General features: G+C 46.4%; 1 protein-coding gene across 3 annotated transcripts in view; it reads left to right on the top strand.

Annotated features, from left to right (window-relative positions):
* otud7a (OTU deubiquitinase 7A) overlaps window positions 1-12,980 on the top strand; it is a 31,379-nt gene extending 18,399 nt beyond the window's left edge. For 2 of the 3 annotated variants that reach the window (XM_086109251.1, XM_086109252.1), the window contains exons 9-13: window positions 1,420-1,586; window positions 1,663-1,812; window positions 8,097-8,211; window positions 8,989-9,073; window positions 9,962-12,980. In XM_086109251.1, coding sequence (XP_085965377.1) covers window positions 1,420-1,586; window positions 1,663-1,812; window positions 8,097-8,211; window positions 8,989-9,073; window positions 9,962-11,512 — 2,068 coding nt within the window. In that variant the 3' untranslated portion in view covers window positions 11,513-12,980. The remainder of the gene's footprint in view (window positions 1-1,419; window positions 1,587-1,662; window positions 1,813-8,096; window positions 8,212-8,988; window positions 9,074-9,961) is intronic. The other variant, XM_086109253.1, reaches the window with a different exon arrangement.
* Window positions 12,981-17,967: the final 4,987 nt, after the last annotated feature.

The following is a 17,967-nucleotide window of genomic DNA, read 5'->3' as shown; positions in this document are numbered from 1 at the left end:
TTGCCAGTGCCGTTGGTGAATTTCAGATGAAACAAAGTTTGAATGAGAATAATAATTTAAAAAAAAAAAAGATCAATCCACACAGCTCTGATTTCAAATGTAACACAATAATCATGACAATTGAGAATATGTGTCAAATTTCTCAAACAAATTTGACCAGGGTATGAATCATTTGGAGCTTAACTTTGTGTCGTACATCCATCCATCCATCCATTTTCCGATCCGCTTATCCTCACCAGGGTCGCGGGGGTGCTGGACCCTATCCCAGTCGTTTCCTGGCAGTAGGCGGGGGACACCCTGAACCGGTTGCCGGCCAATCGCAGGGTGCACAGAGACAAACAACCATCTGCGCTCACACTCACAACTAGGGACAATTTGGAGTGTTCAAATCAGCTTGCCATGCAAGTTATTGGAATGTGGGAGGAAACCGGAGTACCCGGAGAAAACCCACGCAGGCCCGGGGAGAACATGCAAACTCCACACAACGTGTCCGGAGCTGGAATTGAACCCTGCACCTCGGCACCGTGACGTCAACGTGCTAACCACTCGACCACCGGGCCGCTTATGTGAAATTTCTCAAAGCTGTAGCATGCTTGGAAAGCTTCACCGTTAAATAGGGAAAAAGTGTGTGTGTGTGGGGGGGGGGGGGGGGGGGTACAAGCTCACGTCATTCTCTGCCATCTAGCGGTGTCTTTTTGCCATTTTCCATCTTAGCTGCACTGGCCTCCTCCCTCCCACTCAACTGCGGCTTCCCTTTTGCATCAACGCAGATGCAAGCCCATTTATTGAAGAAGATCGGAAACAAACTAGTTTCCTCCTCCTACGCACGGAGAAACCATATGCACCCTTTCTCAATTTCATTTCTCGCAAAACAGGTGTGCTGTGTTGACTAAAAAGGAAACAGACGTGTTCAGCACTGGGATGCTATTTAGCGCAATGGTATTCTTAGCTGGTTTTCAGTCACTGACAACTTCCCCTTTTTAAAATGCCTCATTTACTCCATGAGTAGGGTGGTGTTAACTTGTCATTGAGCTTGGCTTGTAACACGGTAATCAGGTTTGGAATGCTTGATGGTCCTGGTGTGAGATGAGCCCCTAAATGGGTTGAGTGGGATTCACATATTAAGAGCCTCTTCATTAGAGTTAATTTGGCTGCGTAGGCTGTTAGTGTGCTCGGCAACTTAATTGTTGCACATTTCCTCGTTCCCTGGTGATGGCGAGCCAGAGCGCTCTGAATCTGCGCCTCCTTTTGCTCTCTTTCATTCCAACACGTGTAGAGCCTGAACAGATGGGCCAATAGTTGTCGCGCCTGTCAACAGCCGCCAGATGAAATAGATCGAAGGGATGAAATCATGTGATTAGGTTCTACACTTCCTATTTTCACCCGCTAGTCTGCTTGTATCTGACACGACCAACTCAGGAAATCCTCACCAAATCCCACGGGGATTTCCAACTGCAGGGTGGATAACTCCGAGGACCCGGTCTATGAGAGTCTGGAGGAGTTCCATGTGTTTGTGCTGGCCCACGTGCTGCGCAGGCCGATTGTTGTGGTGGCCGACACGATGCTCAGAGACTCGGGAGGAGAAGGTAAAGGCTGCCCCTCGCCTCGATCACCTCAACAATGAGCAAGCGTTCGTCACTTCACTTTCTTACTGACTTTCAGCATTTGCGCCAATCCCGTTTGGAGGTCTCTATTTACCCCTGGAGGTTCCTCCGAGTCGATGTCACTGCTCCCCACTGGTGTTGGCTTATGATCAGGCGCACTTCTCTGCACTGGTGTCCATGGAGCAGAGGGACCAGCAGCGAGAGCAAGGTAAGCGGTCATTGCACGTTCTTGGGAAAGACTGCTTTCTTCACTCCAAGGCAGCAGCTTCTCTGGAATTCAGGAAATCTTCTGACTTCATGGGGAGATTGCAAGTGGTCTGCCTGTCCTGCTGGAAATGAATAATGTATGAAATAGCAGTAGAGCTATGTGTGATCCATTATTAAAAGATGCCAGTTGGAAGCAGGAACTTGGGAGTGGCCAGAACGTGGACAGCGGGGTCCGGTGATTTATTTAGCACTAATACTATGGAAGGGTCTGATTAATCAACCTGGCAATTTTTGATTTCTTAAAACTTTGCTGGACATGTCCAGTACATCAGCAGATAAGCAAATGACATTTTGTCGAGCCAAGAGAAATGCGTGCATTTCACTATGCGGAAGCAGCGAGCAAAAGACTCACTTAAATTGTGTCCAATCAGTTTGTTGCCTTGAAGGGTTACTGACAAAATCCAATTTGAGTTCTCTATAGTTGTTCAAATGTTGATTTCCTGACGAGCGGAATGTAAAAATTCCCATTTGGATCGGAATCGAGGTGGACATGCTTACCAGTCTTCCACCGTGCCACCGGAATTGTTTCCTTCCATCATAAATTAAAAAAAAAAAATTATAAACAAATGTACAGTACCATATTTTTTGGACCAGAGCCCCATCCCGATCTTTATACACCATATGTTAGCAGTTTCATTTGGGCGCGATGTCGATTTTCCCCATTTGGTCACAGGACTCCTTGTTTTGCCAATTGAGATGTCAGTGTTGCCACTCAGGATGCATCTTTTATTCTTGAGGTCACAATAATCCTTGCAATGGGTTCCTATAATTGACAAAATAGAGTGGGTCTCCTTGACAACCAGCCTCAGTGGTCACGGCACTCTTGTGTATCTGACTCGGTGGGTGGAACTCACTCGTCATTTTAGTGGGCAGCCGGCCAGATCCTTCTCTCTGTCTCTTTCGTGCTCACAACTTCTCCTTCGTCTCACTGCTGAGTAAGGTCCTATTCTCAGCATATAAACAGCAACCTAGTTATTAAATCACACTATGACCGCTGCAGACTAGCAGGCAGACATGATTACAAAGCTGCTAACCCTTGCTTAGCCCTTGACTGCCAGCAGTCCTTCAAATGCCGCCTACTCCTCACAGTCATTACCCCTCCTCAGCACCTATATTTTTTATTTACCGTATGTGGTAATTCTATACGTCGTCCACTAGATGGCGCGTAAGTCCACAGAAGCCTCCTTAACGCCATCGCTTTGCAACACGTCTACACTTTTTCCCTCTGGTACGCAGAGTTCTGTGCGGAGGGAACATTTCATCTGCAGTGTCTCTCCAGGATGTTATGAAAGCACTTTTTAGTCGATTCATGCGAGGAATCACATTACAGAGCAATGCCACGGTCTGTTTTGCTAGACGGAAGAAAAGCGTTGAGATGCTTTTACGTGATGGAAATAGAAATAGTCAAATGTTGCTAGATTGGCTCATGTTTCTCACCGGATGCCAGCCATTCAAGAAGTCATCCGAGGAAAAGGTCAAAATGAAAAGCCCCCGCTGCCAATTAGGGCCGTTCTAAGCATACTCTTAACCACATCACCACATATGGGCAGGGTCCTCAGGCCTGCCCGGGGGCCCCCAACAAACCGAGACTCTCTCCCGACAGACGGACCACTGTGTGGACGTCTCAGGTGGAGCCTCGCTCTCATTTTCCCCACTCGCATTGGAGGGGCTAGTGGTGGTCGTGTGTGTGTTCAGGTGCCACAGACTGCTTGAGAATACTGGCTCTTTCTTCAGCCCTCTCTGAAGGATTAAAGCAGGGTCCCACCCGGTAACTTGATTCTAAATTGCGCAGACATATCCTGCAGTTGGTCCTTTTGAGGTTGCTTGCATGGCTGCTCAACGGTGAAGTGCGAGAAGCAAACCAGGCGGGGGCCACCAAAAGTTTCGGGCTGTTTTCAAGGGGATCTTTTTTTTTCATACTTTCTTATCCGCTGGTTTTGTTCTGAATGAGGTTATCGCACATCCCCGTTTATTGAAGAACCGACCTCTTCAAGCGCCACTTGCTGTGACTTTTCATCAGCCCGCTTGTGCTCCTGTGGTCAAACTGGCCCACTGGAAAACTCTATTTCCAGCCCTGCTCCTAAACCCATTACAGGTTTTCTTTGGCAGCCTTGCAGAAGTCCCTCCAGCGCCTATTTAAATGAAGTAAAAGACCATCTTTTACACAAAAAGACCACCTACATAACAAGCAGCCAACTCTGGCTAGCTTTCACCACTCCATTTATTAAACACCTAAGTGTTCTACTCACCAGGCTGTCCGCTTAATCGAATCAACATGGCATTCAGAATTAAAATGTTACTTGTTGTGGTTTCGTCTCCTGCTACACATGAGGTACGGCTGGAATTAAACCGCTGGAGTTCCGCTGTTAAAAATCCAAAGCGAGAAGCTGAGGCCTTCTGAAAATGCACAACCGCTGTTCAATCTGCTGGTGGACTGGGCCCTTTAAATTTGCAGCTGTGCAATGACCAAAGTCGGGAATTAAACTTTTCCAGAGAGCACAGAGGAAACATTGGCTCAGTGTTGCAACGCTGCAGTCGGTGACTTTGTCCTCTTTGGGAAATAAAAGAGGCCCGACAATCCACTGCTTGCGGTGCTGGAGCTGCCCCCAAAAATGCAGTTTAGCCTTTCCAACAGCTGTTTGCTTGCAGAAAACACCCACGTTTCCTCTCTTGCTGGCTATTTGAAGCAAAGATGCAAAGTGAGCAAGGTGATGAAGGTTGTTATGTGCACCGCTCAGATCCAGCAAGGGCTATGATGTCATCCGAGCATACGCTGTGGGAAACAGTCACTCAAGGACTGCAAAACAAGGCTGCCGGTGGGGATAGTAAATACATTACAGCACACTTTAGTCTCCCAGAGCTTCACTGGCAATCTCTGAATCTGGACATTGTCCAAGTGGCAGCAATAGCTTACGCAGTCTTTCGGAAAGGCGAGAAATTAGGACAGCTGTGCTTGTGTTGCGGCAGCCAGGACTCCACCTGACGACAGACCTCCTCTGCCTGCCGCATGACCCCCCCATGCAAGAGAACTGCTGCGAGCGGCCTCGTTCGCACATGCCTGCAGATTTGTTAGTGCACGCCGTTTATTTCTCTGAACAATGGCCCTCGTCACACTGTACCACAGGCATTAGTCGTGCCTATTTTAGCTCACTGGTGTGGCTTGTATTGTGCAAAGCCAAGCTAGACAACTGCGGTTTCTAATAGGCAACCTGTGATATTGCCGCCAATCTCTGTTCATTGTGTGTTAGAAGTTCTAGACTGACCTGCTGTAGAGGGCTCAGGCCAAAGCAAAAAGTATTACATCTTCATGTTGAAGTGAATTGAAGATGTTCATTTTGACAGATTCGCTTTTCCGCCATCTAAGATGGCGCCCGAGTGTGTTATTTTTACTTCAAAATGGCGCCGCGTGAGTGGCTGCCTTTCCAGCAGCTCCTATATTTTGTTGTTCTACTTCTTCCTTTCATAACTTTGCTGCTGTGAATTGGGAATTTCTCCATTGCGAGACTAATAAAGGTTTTCTTATCTTATCTTGTGGCATCTTGGTGCCAAGAAACTACGCGACGTCGAAGTGAGTTGAGGAGTTTCATTGAGCCAAAATAATGCTTTTCTGCCATCTTGCGGCATCGATAGACGATTCTAAATCTTTTTGTGGTGGCGTCGGTGATTTGTGGATTTTCGCTCTTTGCAGTGGGGCTCAGTCCCCCCTCCCCCCCCCCTTTAATTTTTTTGCATTTTTTTCCTAAAAATTGTACCCTTGTATGAGATCTTGGTAAAAGATGGTGTAAAGAAACAAACTGGTTCTATAAAGTGTCATGACTATCGTATTCAATTGTTCAATGGTGCCTTTTAAGGGGTGTGACCTAGTAAACAGCTGAAGTCAGCGTGGCCGGTTAGTTCAGTGGAAGGCGTCCGGGTGCGCGTATTCTGATTTTGTTTTTCTGTGTTTGACTTTTTGTCCGCGGCCCGGTAGTCCAGTGGTTAGCACGTTGGCTTCACAGTGCAGAGGTACCGGGTTCGATTCCAGCTCCGGCCTCCCTGTGTGGAGTTTGCATGTTCTCCCCGGGCCTGCGTGGGTTTTCTCCGGGTGCTCCGGTTTCCTCCCACATTCCAAAAACATGCATGTCAGGCTGATTGGACGCTCTAAATTGTCCCTAGGTGTGAGTGTGGGCGTGGATGGTTGTTCGTCTCTGTGTGCCCTGCGATTGGCTGGCGACTGATTCAGGGTGTCCCCCGCCTACTGCCCGGAGACGGCTGGGATAGGCTCCAGCACCCCCGCGACCCTGGTGAGGATCAAGCGGTTCGGAAAATGGATGGATGGATGGACTTTTTGTCCCATTCAACAAACGGAGTAAACTGCATCAGCGACTGTGGTTCTCCTTGCCCATCTCCAAGGGCATTACAGAATCATAAATTTTCATTTTTATTTTTTCCATACGTAGCAATGTTGGGTTAGTCTTATTGGGCCACACGCAAGTCAAAGTACTTGTGTATCCTGTAAAAATCCATTTAAACAATTGCTATAAAACTGCAAATCTCTACGCTATAGCGGGGATTTCAGCAATAGAGAAGTAGCTATGTTCCATGAAAAAAAAAATGTGTTACAGCAGGGTCTAGGTAGGTGAAGCGCTTTTAAGCGAGGAAATAACTGTACACAGCTTGAATAGACGCGTTAGAGTTGTGGCCACTGATGTCAGATCACATTTAGTGATCATCTTGAATGTGCTAGCGCCTCTCCGGAGGCTTTGACCCTCCACCAGGCCGGCGACGCGTCATCACAGAACGTTTCCCCACCAATGTTGTGACGCCTGTCACACACTGTACATAAACGCACTTAAAAAGAGTACCAGAGCGAGCAGTTTAAGTCCTCTTTCTTCAGGGATGAAGGAAGTGTGGTTGCACTGTCGTTATGAAGCCTGAAGCGGGGGGAGCAGCCTCGTGCTTGTCGAGTGTGTCCAATTTGAGGAGCCTGCCACTCTCTGCTGTCATGGGGATAGCTGCCCCCGCCCCCCTCAGCATATACCCCTCACTCTCAGTAGCCCAAGGAGATGAACACATGGGCAAGTAGGAGTCTCGCTTGCGGCCACGGCACGCCCACGTTGTTCACGCGCAGTGGTTCGATGCAGGAAGCAAGGGTTGGGTGTGTGTTTTCTGTTCTGCGTCCAGCGATTAGTGCTGAGGTCCTCTTCCTGTCTGCGAGGATGTGATGGTATCAGCGGAGGATGAATGAAAGAATCCGGTCTTCTATCACACGCCGCTGTGTCTGAAATGCGCTCAATTATGAAAGCAAATCAAATGATACAACCCCCGTCCGTCTTAAAAGCGCTCGCTTCCCCAAAGTCTGCGCATGAGAAGTGTGTTTCCTCACCCACGGGTTCTTTTTTTGTTTGTTTGTTTCATATTGAATCATGCGGCATTATGCTATTTAGTGTTTTACAGTAACCCCCCCCCCCACACACACACACACATTTCTTTAGCTTGATTATTCCCAAATTCACCCGTATGCATTTTTTTCTATGGAACTTCAGCTGTTTGTTGAAAAGTCAACGATTGTTTTTGCGCTCTTTCTGAAATGCTTTCCGATGACCCCAGTCTAGTAGGAAAGTAATGGTGAATCGAGTGCACTTGAGTAACGTTTGATCTACCCCCACCTGATGCCCAAAAGCGCTGAACAAAGTCTCGCATTCACCCATTCACACGCACATTCACACACCAATGCTGCCAGGAACAAACAAAGGGTCAATGTCTTGCTCAAGGATGCTTCGACATGTGTTGAGGATTGAACCACCCTACCGCTGAGCCACAACTCCCAAGTATTGGTATTAACTCATTCACTCCCAATGACGTTTTTAAACGTCTTTTCAGACTTGGTCCAGAATTGGCTGGTACAGAATGAGTTAAGGAACTTTTCGACCGAGAGACAAGCTTGGTGTGTCGGGCAGGATTTTTGGAGGGGATGTCAATTGCTTGCTTTTTTTTTTTTCTTTGCAACAGCATTCGGTCCCTTACCCCCCGCGAATAACTGCAATTGCCCCTCATGTGCTCTTCCGATTTAATGAATTCAATAAAATACAATGCAGTTCTGCACCATTGCAAATTTATTTTTTCTTTGGGTTTTGCACCACATTTAAATGTTCTATTTTTGCATACAGTTCAACTTGTGAGGGCTCACTGCAGTTTAAGTGATCAATGAAATCTCCTTTCAACTCTGATTCTCATCTCTTTCAGCTGTAATCCCTCTGACAGACTCGGAGCACAAGTTGCTGGCGCTGCATTTTGCCGTGGACCCTGGCAGGGACTGGGAGTGGGGCAGGGACGACAACGATAACACCAAGCTGGCCAAGTAAGTCCCGTGCAGCGTCTCCCCTGGGCTTTTGATGTTTGTCGTTGGGCTTTCAAAGTGGATTCGAAAGCAATGAGAACCGTCAAATCCATGCAAGTTTGTGTTTGTCTGTGAGGGGTTTAAGTTTCATTACGGCGTCACTTCAAAGCATGAGCGCACAGAGAACAAATTGTGAGTGCTGTCAGTCATCCAGAGGCTTTCCCAGGGACAGGCCTCGCTGAAGCGACAACGCCCGCTCTGATTTAAGAAGGAGTTTATGGAAGGGTTTCTGTTTCACATTCCAGGCAGTCAGGGGGTTACGTTTATCCTCCGAAATGCGGCAATATGGGAACCATGCAGATACCAAAAAAAAAGCAGGTCACCCTCTCATTAGTTTGGATGCCTAAACAATTTCCGCACAACGGTGAAGTTTAGGCATTGAAGTCTAGACCGCGCTTTCAGACACTGACACTGCATCCCGCAATCGAATCGTTGGATGGATGACAGTGTCACCACAACATCTGGTGCGACAAATAAAATATTTTGTAATTACTTTCAACACAGCCGGGCGGGAGAAACGCGTGTCATTTTTCACAGTTTTTTCCCCCCACAGATTTACGGCATCCTCTTGAGCACTGGCGCTGTCGCGGCTTTGTTACTAGATCGGAAAGCGAGAGCATTTTCGGGTCAACTATATGCCCCCCCCCCCCCCCCCCCCGCCCATTCTTCTTCAGCGCTGTTCATGCCGAAGTGTGACAATGACTACAAATGGCTCACCTCATACATCTTCTGCTGCAGCCTCATCTTGTCACTGGAGGCCAAACTGAACCTGTTGCACAACTACATGAATGTAACATGGATCCGAATTCCATCCGAAACAAGGGTATGTTCTTTTTGGACAGCAAAATCTCGAGAGCAGTGTGTCCCAACCTTCATTGAACCGTGTCATACATATTACATTCGAAAAATCTCAGGACGCAACACCAAACAACAAATGTCACAGAAAGAACATATAGACTGAGATTATGATGACCTCATCTCAGTTGACTCCAAAATGTGCTTACTGTGTGAAATCTGGGCCAGTTTGGTTGAACACCGAGCAATTGTTAACCAGCAGCATGTGGATAGACGGGTTCGTTTTACATTCTGCACGCTAATGGGGTTGCAATTAATTGTTGTGCCTGTCACTATAAGTCAGTGGCAGAGATAAACAAAGATGTAGCATTTGAGTGGATACGCACGGTACTGTATCTCGATGCGCGTGGTGCGATACGATTCAAGGAATGACTCCTTATTTTACAGAGGAGCAGTTTGCTTTGATTCAGTGGGATTGGGATTTGATTTGATCTGCTAAGGTTCACTTTGAGAACGTACGATACATTTGCTTTGTATAAAATACGTAAACATTTATTAGGAGGGGTTAACTCGTCATTATAATTTCAGATACATGTGTTTGATATAATTCAAACATTTTAAAGTGGAACGGTTCGGTTCAGCGCACTTTTAAATTAAAGCCCATTTTCCAATTCAAAGCGGGTTTTTTTTTGGTTGCAGCCCTATAAATAATTTTCAAAGCAGTTGAGTGAAATGAATCTTCGCCAGCACACCCGGAGAGCTTTCATGGCACAGTGGTTGGGACTGACTGCACGAGAGAAACTTCACTTGTTGATGTTGTACAGTTCAATGGATTATTCATTCTTAAGAAAATGTCACCGAGTGCTGCAACCACGTTCATTTTTTTTTTTCTCTCCGTCATCTTTGTGCAATACAGGCTCCCCTGGCTCAGCCCGAGTCTCCGACCGCTTCTGCAGGTGAAGACGTGCAGTCTCTGGCTGAGTCCATTGACTCTGACCGCGAGTCTGTTGGCAGCAACTCCAACGTCAACACGGGCAAGAGCGGCAAGGACAAGGACAAAGAGAAGCAGCAGCATCGCAAAGACAAAGACAAGAGCCGGACCGATTCTGTAGCCAACAAGCTAGGTAGCTTCAGCAAAACGCTGGGAATCAAGCTGAAGAAGAACATGGGGGGCCTCGGGGGTCTGGTGCACGGCAAAATGAACAAATCAAACTCTGGCTCAGGTCGAAACGGGGAGAACGGAGGGGAAAAGACAAAAAAGAAAGACTCCAAGGCACCCAAAGGGAATAAAGATGAATCGGGTCACTCGGCCAGCTCCACTTCCTCCGAAAAGGCCACAAGCCCCTCGCCGACAGATCGAGACAAACCATCCAGCGCCTCCCCCACCGACAGAACGGACAGCGCGGGGAGGGTCTCGGGTGACAAGAGCCTCGACAACTGGAAATACAGCACGGACGTCAAGCTCAGCCTCAACATCCTTCGGGCCGCCATGCAGGGCGAGCGCAAGTTCATCTTCGCCGGCCTCCTCCTCACCAGCCACCGGCACCAGTTCCACGAGGAGATGATCAGCTACTACCTGACCAACGCCCAAGAGCGCTTCAGCCAAGAGCAGGAGCAGAAGAGAAAGGAAGCCGAAAAGAAGCCCCCGGCCGCCGGCGACGCGGCCGCCAAGAAGCCGGAAAATGAGAGCGTCTTCCAGAGGGAGAGGTCGGACAGCTCGCCCCCGGAGAGCTGCTCTCCTGTCCCGCCGCACCGCGCCTACACCTCGCAGCCCCCCGCGCCGCTCAAGGCGCAAGACCGGAGCAGTCCCGTGCCCGCAGCCCCTCACGTCTCTTTCCCGCTCCCTCCGCTCACCCCACCCGCCACCTCCCAGCCCATCCCGGGGCCTTACTCCTCCCCCAGTTTTGGTGCTAAGAGACTTGGGCCCGTTCCCGTGTCCGCCCACTACAGCCATACCCCTCCCATCCAGAGGCACAGCGTGATTCACCTCCAAGATGTCAACATGCAGTCCCCCATCTTACGAGATCCCTACAAACCGGCGCCCACGGTGGGCACCCTCAAGACGTGCGCCACCTACCCCCAGCAGAACCGCACGTTGTCGTCGCAGAGCTACAGCCCGGCGCGCCTGTCGGGCGTGCGCACCGCCAACACCCTGGAAACGCTGGCGTACAACATGCCCGGGGAACACAAGTCCCACACGTACACCAACGGATTCAACGCGAGAGACATTCAAGACTGCCTGGAGTTCGCCGACGACGACAACAACTCGTCCCACGCTTGGCTCAACCGAGACAAAACCAAAGGGCGCGGCTCTGGAAGCCCTTTGTACTGCTTTCAGCAGCGCCGCTGCAAGAGGGACAACTGCTCCTTCTACGGCAGGCCCGAAACGGACCACTATTGCTCCTACTGCTACAGGGAGGAGCTTAAGCGCAGGGAGAGGGAGAGCAAAGTGCAGAGGCTCGCATAGCCATCGCCGCCAAGGGAACGACGCTACCTGCACTTTGCATCCGCAACAACGTGATGGAGAATGCTCTTGTATTCCCGCCCCCTTCCCTTGTTAGTCAAGACGAGGGAAGCAGAACTCGAAACGGTGAGCAGCTTTGGCCAGATATTATTGTGCTTTTTTTTTTTTTTTTTAATGTAGTCTTTTACTTGTTTTAGAGTAAAAGTCATCTCTGGGTCTTGGCGAATTCGCAAAGACAAAGCTCCTTATTTTTCATTGTAGAACAAAAAAAAAATTCTATCTCATATTGGCGGGGGAGCATTTTAGTGAAGCCGTTTTGAATGCGATCCCTCTTCTCGGTTGCTCATATTTTCTCCGGAAGATTTCGTGTTGTTTTGCAATCAAATGAACGTAAAGGGGAGATTGGTATTCGCCTCGGAAGCAATAAATTTGGTGATCTCCTGCTACACTCTCCCCCAATTTTGTCTATGCACCAATAATATATAGATACTGTAGGTTAACTGTGTCTTGTAAATTGTCAGAGATCGTCACGTGCTGCTCCCGGGAGCAAATTTCAACGACAGGATTTCAAACGTACACGCAATATAGCTTAACATTGGATTAGCTTTGTCGAGTGTACCTTTATCCCGCGAAGGATTCACGACACGATGGATCAAAAGTGGCTTTTTTTTATTTTTATTTAAATGAAATGAATTTCCTGTGCCAACCACTGAACAATGGCACGCTCCTCAAATATGCAGTGTTCACGGTGTGTCCCTCTGAGCTGCCTGACTAATACTCCTAATTGGTAAGTGTCTTAGATGAGAAGAATCGTGGGTAGTACGAGCAAGAGCCGATGCGTATTTGTCTAAAGTGTGATTACGTGTCCGCCCCTGTAGGCCCGCCCACCCGTCTGTCTCACACGCAATCGTGGCGCGCGGTCATGCTTTATATCACGCCGTGGTTTTACCGGTCCCGCGTGACAGTGTGCGTCCTTCGTCCACATGTAGAGGCCGTTTCAAGAAGCACCTGCTGCTATAAGAGCACCTCAAGCCTTTGTGATCATCAGTGCTTTAACCAATCAGTGGGTTTGGGGGAGGAGGAAAAAAATATATAAAAACAGGAACAACCCGGGCCTGCAAGTGCTTTCTGCTCATTGAACATGACGACTGTAAAGAAGCCGTGTTTGTGTTGCCGTTTGTTCTGGTGATGCTGTTTGCCGAATAATGTACCATGCTGTCCTTAACAAAAGTGTGTCCTGGCCAAGGATGTCCACTGCTGTTCGCTTCTGTCTCTCCTGTCCACTGCAGTGTCGCTCCTCCTCCTCCTCCTCTTGGTTCCTACGTGACCCCCTTCATGGACTGCCACCATGTTAGGACTGTAAGATATGATTTTGTATTCCTTTAAGACTTTTACACTACTTTAAATTATTGATTTGCACATTAGGTACAGATGTATATATGAACAAAATAATAGTTTATTGTTACAAACATCATGTGTCTGTGTCTTTATTTTCCCGGACTCTCTCACTTCCGCTAAGAACCCAGGCTAAACTTGGCTCCTCCCCGACGCTAAAAGCTTGTCATTCAGCGAGATTTATCACTTCAAACATTCTTGCTTAAAACCAATTGGCAAGGAGAGGCTCCATCTTAACCATGGGAAAAAAAAATCTCCAAAAACTCCATAATTTTAATGTTTTTTTTTTTTTAAATCTTGCACGGTACATTTATTAAATACGGTTCAGTTGTGTTTAACTTAAGTATAAGACATTTTCAATTTTCAATTTCCAATTGTTTTAATTTTTTTCCAGGTAAAGTTTGTATTTCATTTTTTTATGTGCAATGTATTTTGAATCATTTCATTATATTTTTCATCACACACCAGAAATATGCCTCTCATACTGCTCTAAAAATCACAATATTTTCATGCTTATTCAGTATTTTATCCGTATTCATTCAACTGAAATAACGGAAACCACAAATGTGACCAACCCATTAGCCAGTTTCATCAAAAGCGAAAAAATCCTACTCAATACACGTAATCCCTTCTAATTCCAAAGCAAATCAACGTGTACGTATGCTTTTCACATCGTTTGCAATGTTGGCCTATAGATTTAACAAAGGCCAAGTCCATACAGTGGATACCAAATATTCAAGATCTGAAGATGACCAACAGTAATTTGTGTGTACTCATTTTTCTTTTTACTGTTTGACAGTTCAGAATGTTAAAGAGCAATGCATGAAGTAGACTCTCCGTCAGTAAACCAACCTCTCTACGCTTTGCCCAAAGGCGAGTACAGTGGTACCTCTACTTACGAACGTCTCTTCATACGAAATTTTCAAGTTACGAAACGCCTCAACAGGAAAATATTGCCCCTTGTTACGAAAGAAATTTCAAGATACCAAAAGTAAAAACACAGTATGGCCTGCTACTCGCAGCTCCGAGTTTCCTGAATGCAACATATTTATAGCTGCTCCGCCATTGGCTATTACCAAGAAAAAGTGATCGCTCTCTATGCTGATGTATGTCTTCGACATTTTTGAAGGATTTTTCGTAGCCGACAAAAGCAAACGTTCTTGGATCAGTTCTTGACCAAACACCAGGCAAAAACCACTTCTGAGCGAGAAAATGCACAAAAGAGTGCAAAAAACGGTGAGGATGCAGTTAAAAGTCAAATGACCATCATTTTTATTCTTTACTCTATTTTTTGTTTTTTACATTATGCACAACTCTCATTTATTGTGCAATAATCTAATTGTAAAATATATTTGTTACATATTTTGATACATTTTTATGCTTTAGGAAATATTTGTCTCAATTTTAGGGGGCTTGGAACGGATTAGGGCATTTACATGGAAAACGCGTCCCTACTTACAAAATTTTGTAGTTAATAAATTTCTTCCAGAACCAACTAATTTTGTAAATAGAGGTACCACTACAGTTTGGTTTTTAAAAATGTGCTTAAAATTACTGGAGAGTGTGGGCTGTACAGTGGACTAGTAGCATCACGATTCTGAGGTTCGGGGTTCTTCGTCCCGGAGTAAATTAACCTTAGTGAATGCTTCTCGGACAAATTAAGATGGGATAATCGCAAGTTCACCCGCAACCTTATAAAAACAAGCTCTTTTGTCAATAGATGCATTTTAGTCTTAGTAGAATGTGAGCATTATGCTTGTGTGACTTGAATGTTAAAATTGCCTGTGCAGTTATTCGAGATTTGGGATTGCTCAGGCATGTGTTTCCCTGCTGTTCAGCCATGCCAAATTGGAGGCCACCCACCCTAAGCGCAGCGCACGGTGGGACGAGCCTAGATTTTGGTGGCTGGCACCAGCTGAGAGGGAGGCTTAGCTCTCAGAGAAGGTCACGGAGGGCAACCCCGATGAGAGGCGGCCATGTTTGACTGTGTGAGGTCGTTGCCATCAAAGGGGGGGGGAAAGGGTCGGGGGCATACGTCATGCAACCAGTTTGAAGAGGTCGTGCTGTACAGGCAGGGAAAAGAAGAGGGGCATGGGACAATGTACTCCTACTTGTTGTTAAAGATGAGTTAGATAAGCCGCACCCAAAAATATAAAAAATATATTAATTAAACCCTCCAAAATTAAAAAAAAATAATAATTACAAAATCACCTTCTCTGACATTATTATTTTTTTTTAAAAATGCATGAACATCACCAATCATTCAGGTGTCCGGCACTTTTGCTACACACTTAACTTACCAGGCCTACACCTGCTCCTTTTTGACTCATTTTAGAAGCTGACTATGTTGTCCAAGTCCTGGTGCACAACGACGCAATGGTTATTTTGTCCTTCATTGTTTGTCCACTTTTTACCTGCCATATATGTGACGTAGTAAGCACATTTTCAAAGCCGTTTTGCTCCGGCGTAGCTGTACAGATTTGCTCCTATGTCGATGAAGTCATTGATAGATCGCGCAATTATGACATGGCAGTCACTCAGAGATTTGGCATAAAAATGCAAAATAGTGCTCAATTTCGATCCACTCAGATCAGATCGGTGTCGTGTTTGCATAGCTGCAGTCCATAAACAGGAACTGAGCCACCTCAGAGAAGATTTACACCCACATGGCCGTCCCATTACAGAGACTGCCCCCCCCACACACACACACATATATATATATATATATATTATCTACACGTGCGCACATTTCACCTTGACTGCGCTTGCTAATAGAAGCTGACACTGCAAGCAGCAAAGGTGCGAGTGAAAAGATCCATCAGTCGAAGCCCCTCCCCCACATCCACATTGTGTCTGCATTCACATTCTGTAAGCGCAGAATACACACCCACATTACGCAGCAGAAAGTGTGTCATTGTCAGTGAGGGTCCACACGTGACTGGCAGTGACCCTCCGAGAATGCCCCCACACATACACACACATATGGATCTCTCTCTCCCTCTTTTTCTCGGCCTCACACTCTTTTTAATAGTGTGTGTGTTTTTTTAAAAATGGTTTGCTCGCTCTTGGATATCTGCAGATGCATGAAAAAACTTGCAGGGTTCAGCATTTTGATGTGGTGTATTAAAAACTAATAATGCTTTATTTTGCTTTTTCATTCATTTTCTTCTTCATTTTTCATTTTCTACTTTCTTCCGTCCAAATTTTGCTGCTATAAATTGTGAATTTCTTCATTGTGAGACAGTAAAGTTTTTCTTATTTTGATTGACGCCGTCAGAAAGTATTCTCTGATTTTGGTTATTTTGGTGGCGGTCGTTTGAACTACATTGCCTCATACCGTTTGTCGTACGAGGCAGGTGCCTATGAAAGCTACGGGAAGCATGCAGAAGGTGGTCGAAAAATGAAAAGCAATCCTTTGGCGAAGATGGCGGTGATGGCAAAAGGGAACGGCGCCGTGGTGCCAAGTGTGGCAGCTTGTGTGCTTGCTTGTGTGCCTCCAACCCGCCTGGAGACATGCAGGGTGTAGACCAGAATCATCAAGCAGAATTTTAAAATGTTTGCGCTTCCTTCCTGTCTCGCGCTGCATTGCTGAGTCCACACGATTTTTTTTTTCCCACTGGTCGGGCCAGTTAGGCCTTTTCTTCTATTGGCTTACACACGACCAGAAATGCTCACCTTCATTTTCGAACAAAAATCCAATATTTGTTTCATGAAATTGAATTAATCTATTCCCAACAAGGTTCTCTTAATATTGTAGTGTTTCTCTCGTCCAATCAGATTTCAGCCTCTTAGCAATTAGACTGTTTCCGATTTCTACTTCATGCTCACATGGTCAGCTAGCTGGCCCACAATCACGACAGCATTTCTCTGCCTTCTGATCGGTTGGTCAGAGCCAAACCTGTTCGCGCCAACTTCAACTAGCAACCAGCCAACCATACAGACTTTGCAGAGATGCACACCGGTTGCAAGCCTGACGATATGTAACAAATCTGGCTCGCGACACAAAAAGGAAGGAAGAGTCCTCAGCAACGTGGCGCCCCACCCATTGTTGATACCCCGTAGTTACAGTAAATATTTGCATGGGTGAAATAAGGGAACAAGGTGTACTTCCTGTTGCAACAATAACACTGGTCTGTGTGAGAAACAAGCTCGTCAGAGGCTGATAGGTCTCCGCCTGTCTCCGCTGTGTTCCAAAAAGCCTGCTTGAACCGATGACATCTAATCCTCAATGAGACGTGAGAGGGCCCATTTATGTGTACAGCACACCCCTGAAGTAGTGGACAGAGTACATGGTAAAAAGAATTCTGAAACCCCGAAACAAACCAAACAAAAGCCAGAGAACACAAAAGAAGAAGCTTTAGATCGTTATGAAACGGACAGCGGCATTTCGAGCAAAGAGGAAACTGCCTGACAGCTGACCTGCAAAGTAACGTTTTACAATCGTCCAGCCTGCATGAGGAAGTGCACGATTGTGTCCCACAACAGAGTTATGTTATGTAAGAGAGAGAAAACGGCAACGACGTGGATACTCTCGGGTTCCTTCGGCGTAGCAAATGTGATGTCGTGCAATGGAAATGACAGATGGTCAGATATGCATGTACTCATGTTTGTGCTCTTTTTCTGGGCGTACACACTGCCTTCGGTGTGCAAACAACTTGCGGCGCGTACCCAAACAAAAGCAAAATGGGTCACTTGAGCTTGTTGTGTCAATCTGGACTAAGAGCACTGTAGTTCTACTGGTATGTAGGGACAGCGTAAGCTTAGACTTACGTGAGGGTGCAGGCTAGGTTGGAGTTTGGTATTTTCATATTATCGGGTTGTTGAATTGCGGTTCACATTAAGGTTAGGGGAGAAGGAGGAGGGTTTAAGTTAAGGGGTGTCAAACTCATTTTTGGCGCCGGTCACATTTTAGTTACCGTTTCACTTGGAGGGCCGTTATGACTGAAACCAAATAAAGAACTCCAGGATAACTATTGATTCAACTCTTGGTGCCAAGAAAATGCTTAGAATGTGTCTCTTATTTATTACATATGAGAATTAAAAATTTTGGTAGACATTTTAAA

The sequence above is a fragment of the Hippocampus guttulatus genome, chromosome 4 (assembly GCF_054856545.1).
Source record: "Hippocampus guttulatus isolate MCC_2025c chromosome 4, RoL_Hgut_1.0, whole genome shotgun sequence".
Lineage (NCBI taxonomy): Eukaryota > Metazoa > Chordata > Actinopteri > Syngnathiformes > Syngnathidae > Hippocampus > Hippocampus guttulatus.
The sequence above is the reverse complement of the archived record's forward strand: the minus strand, read 5'-3'. Positions and strand labels throughout refer to the sequence as shown.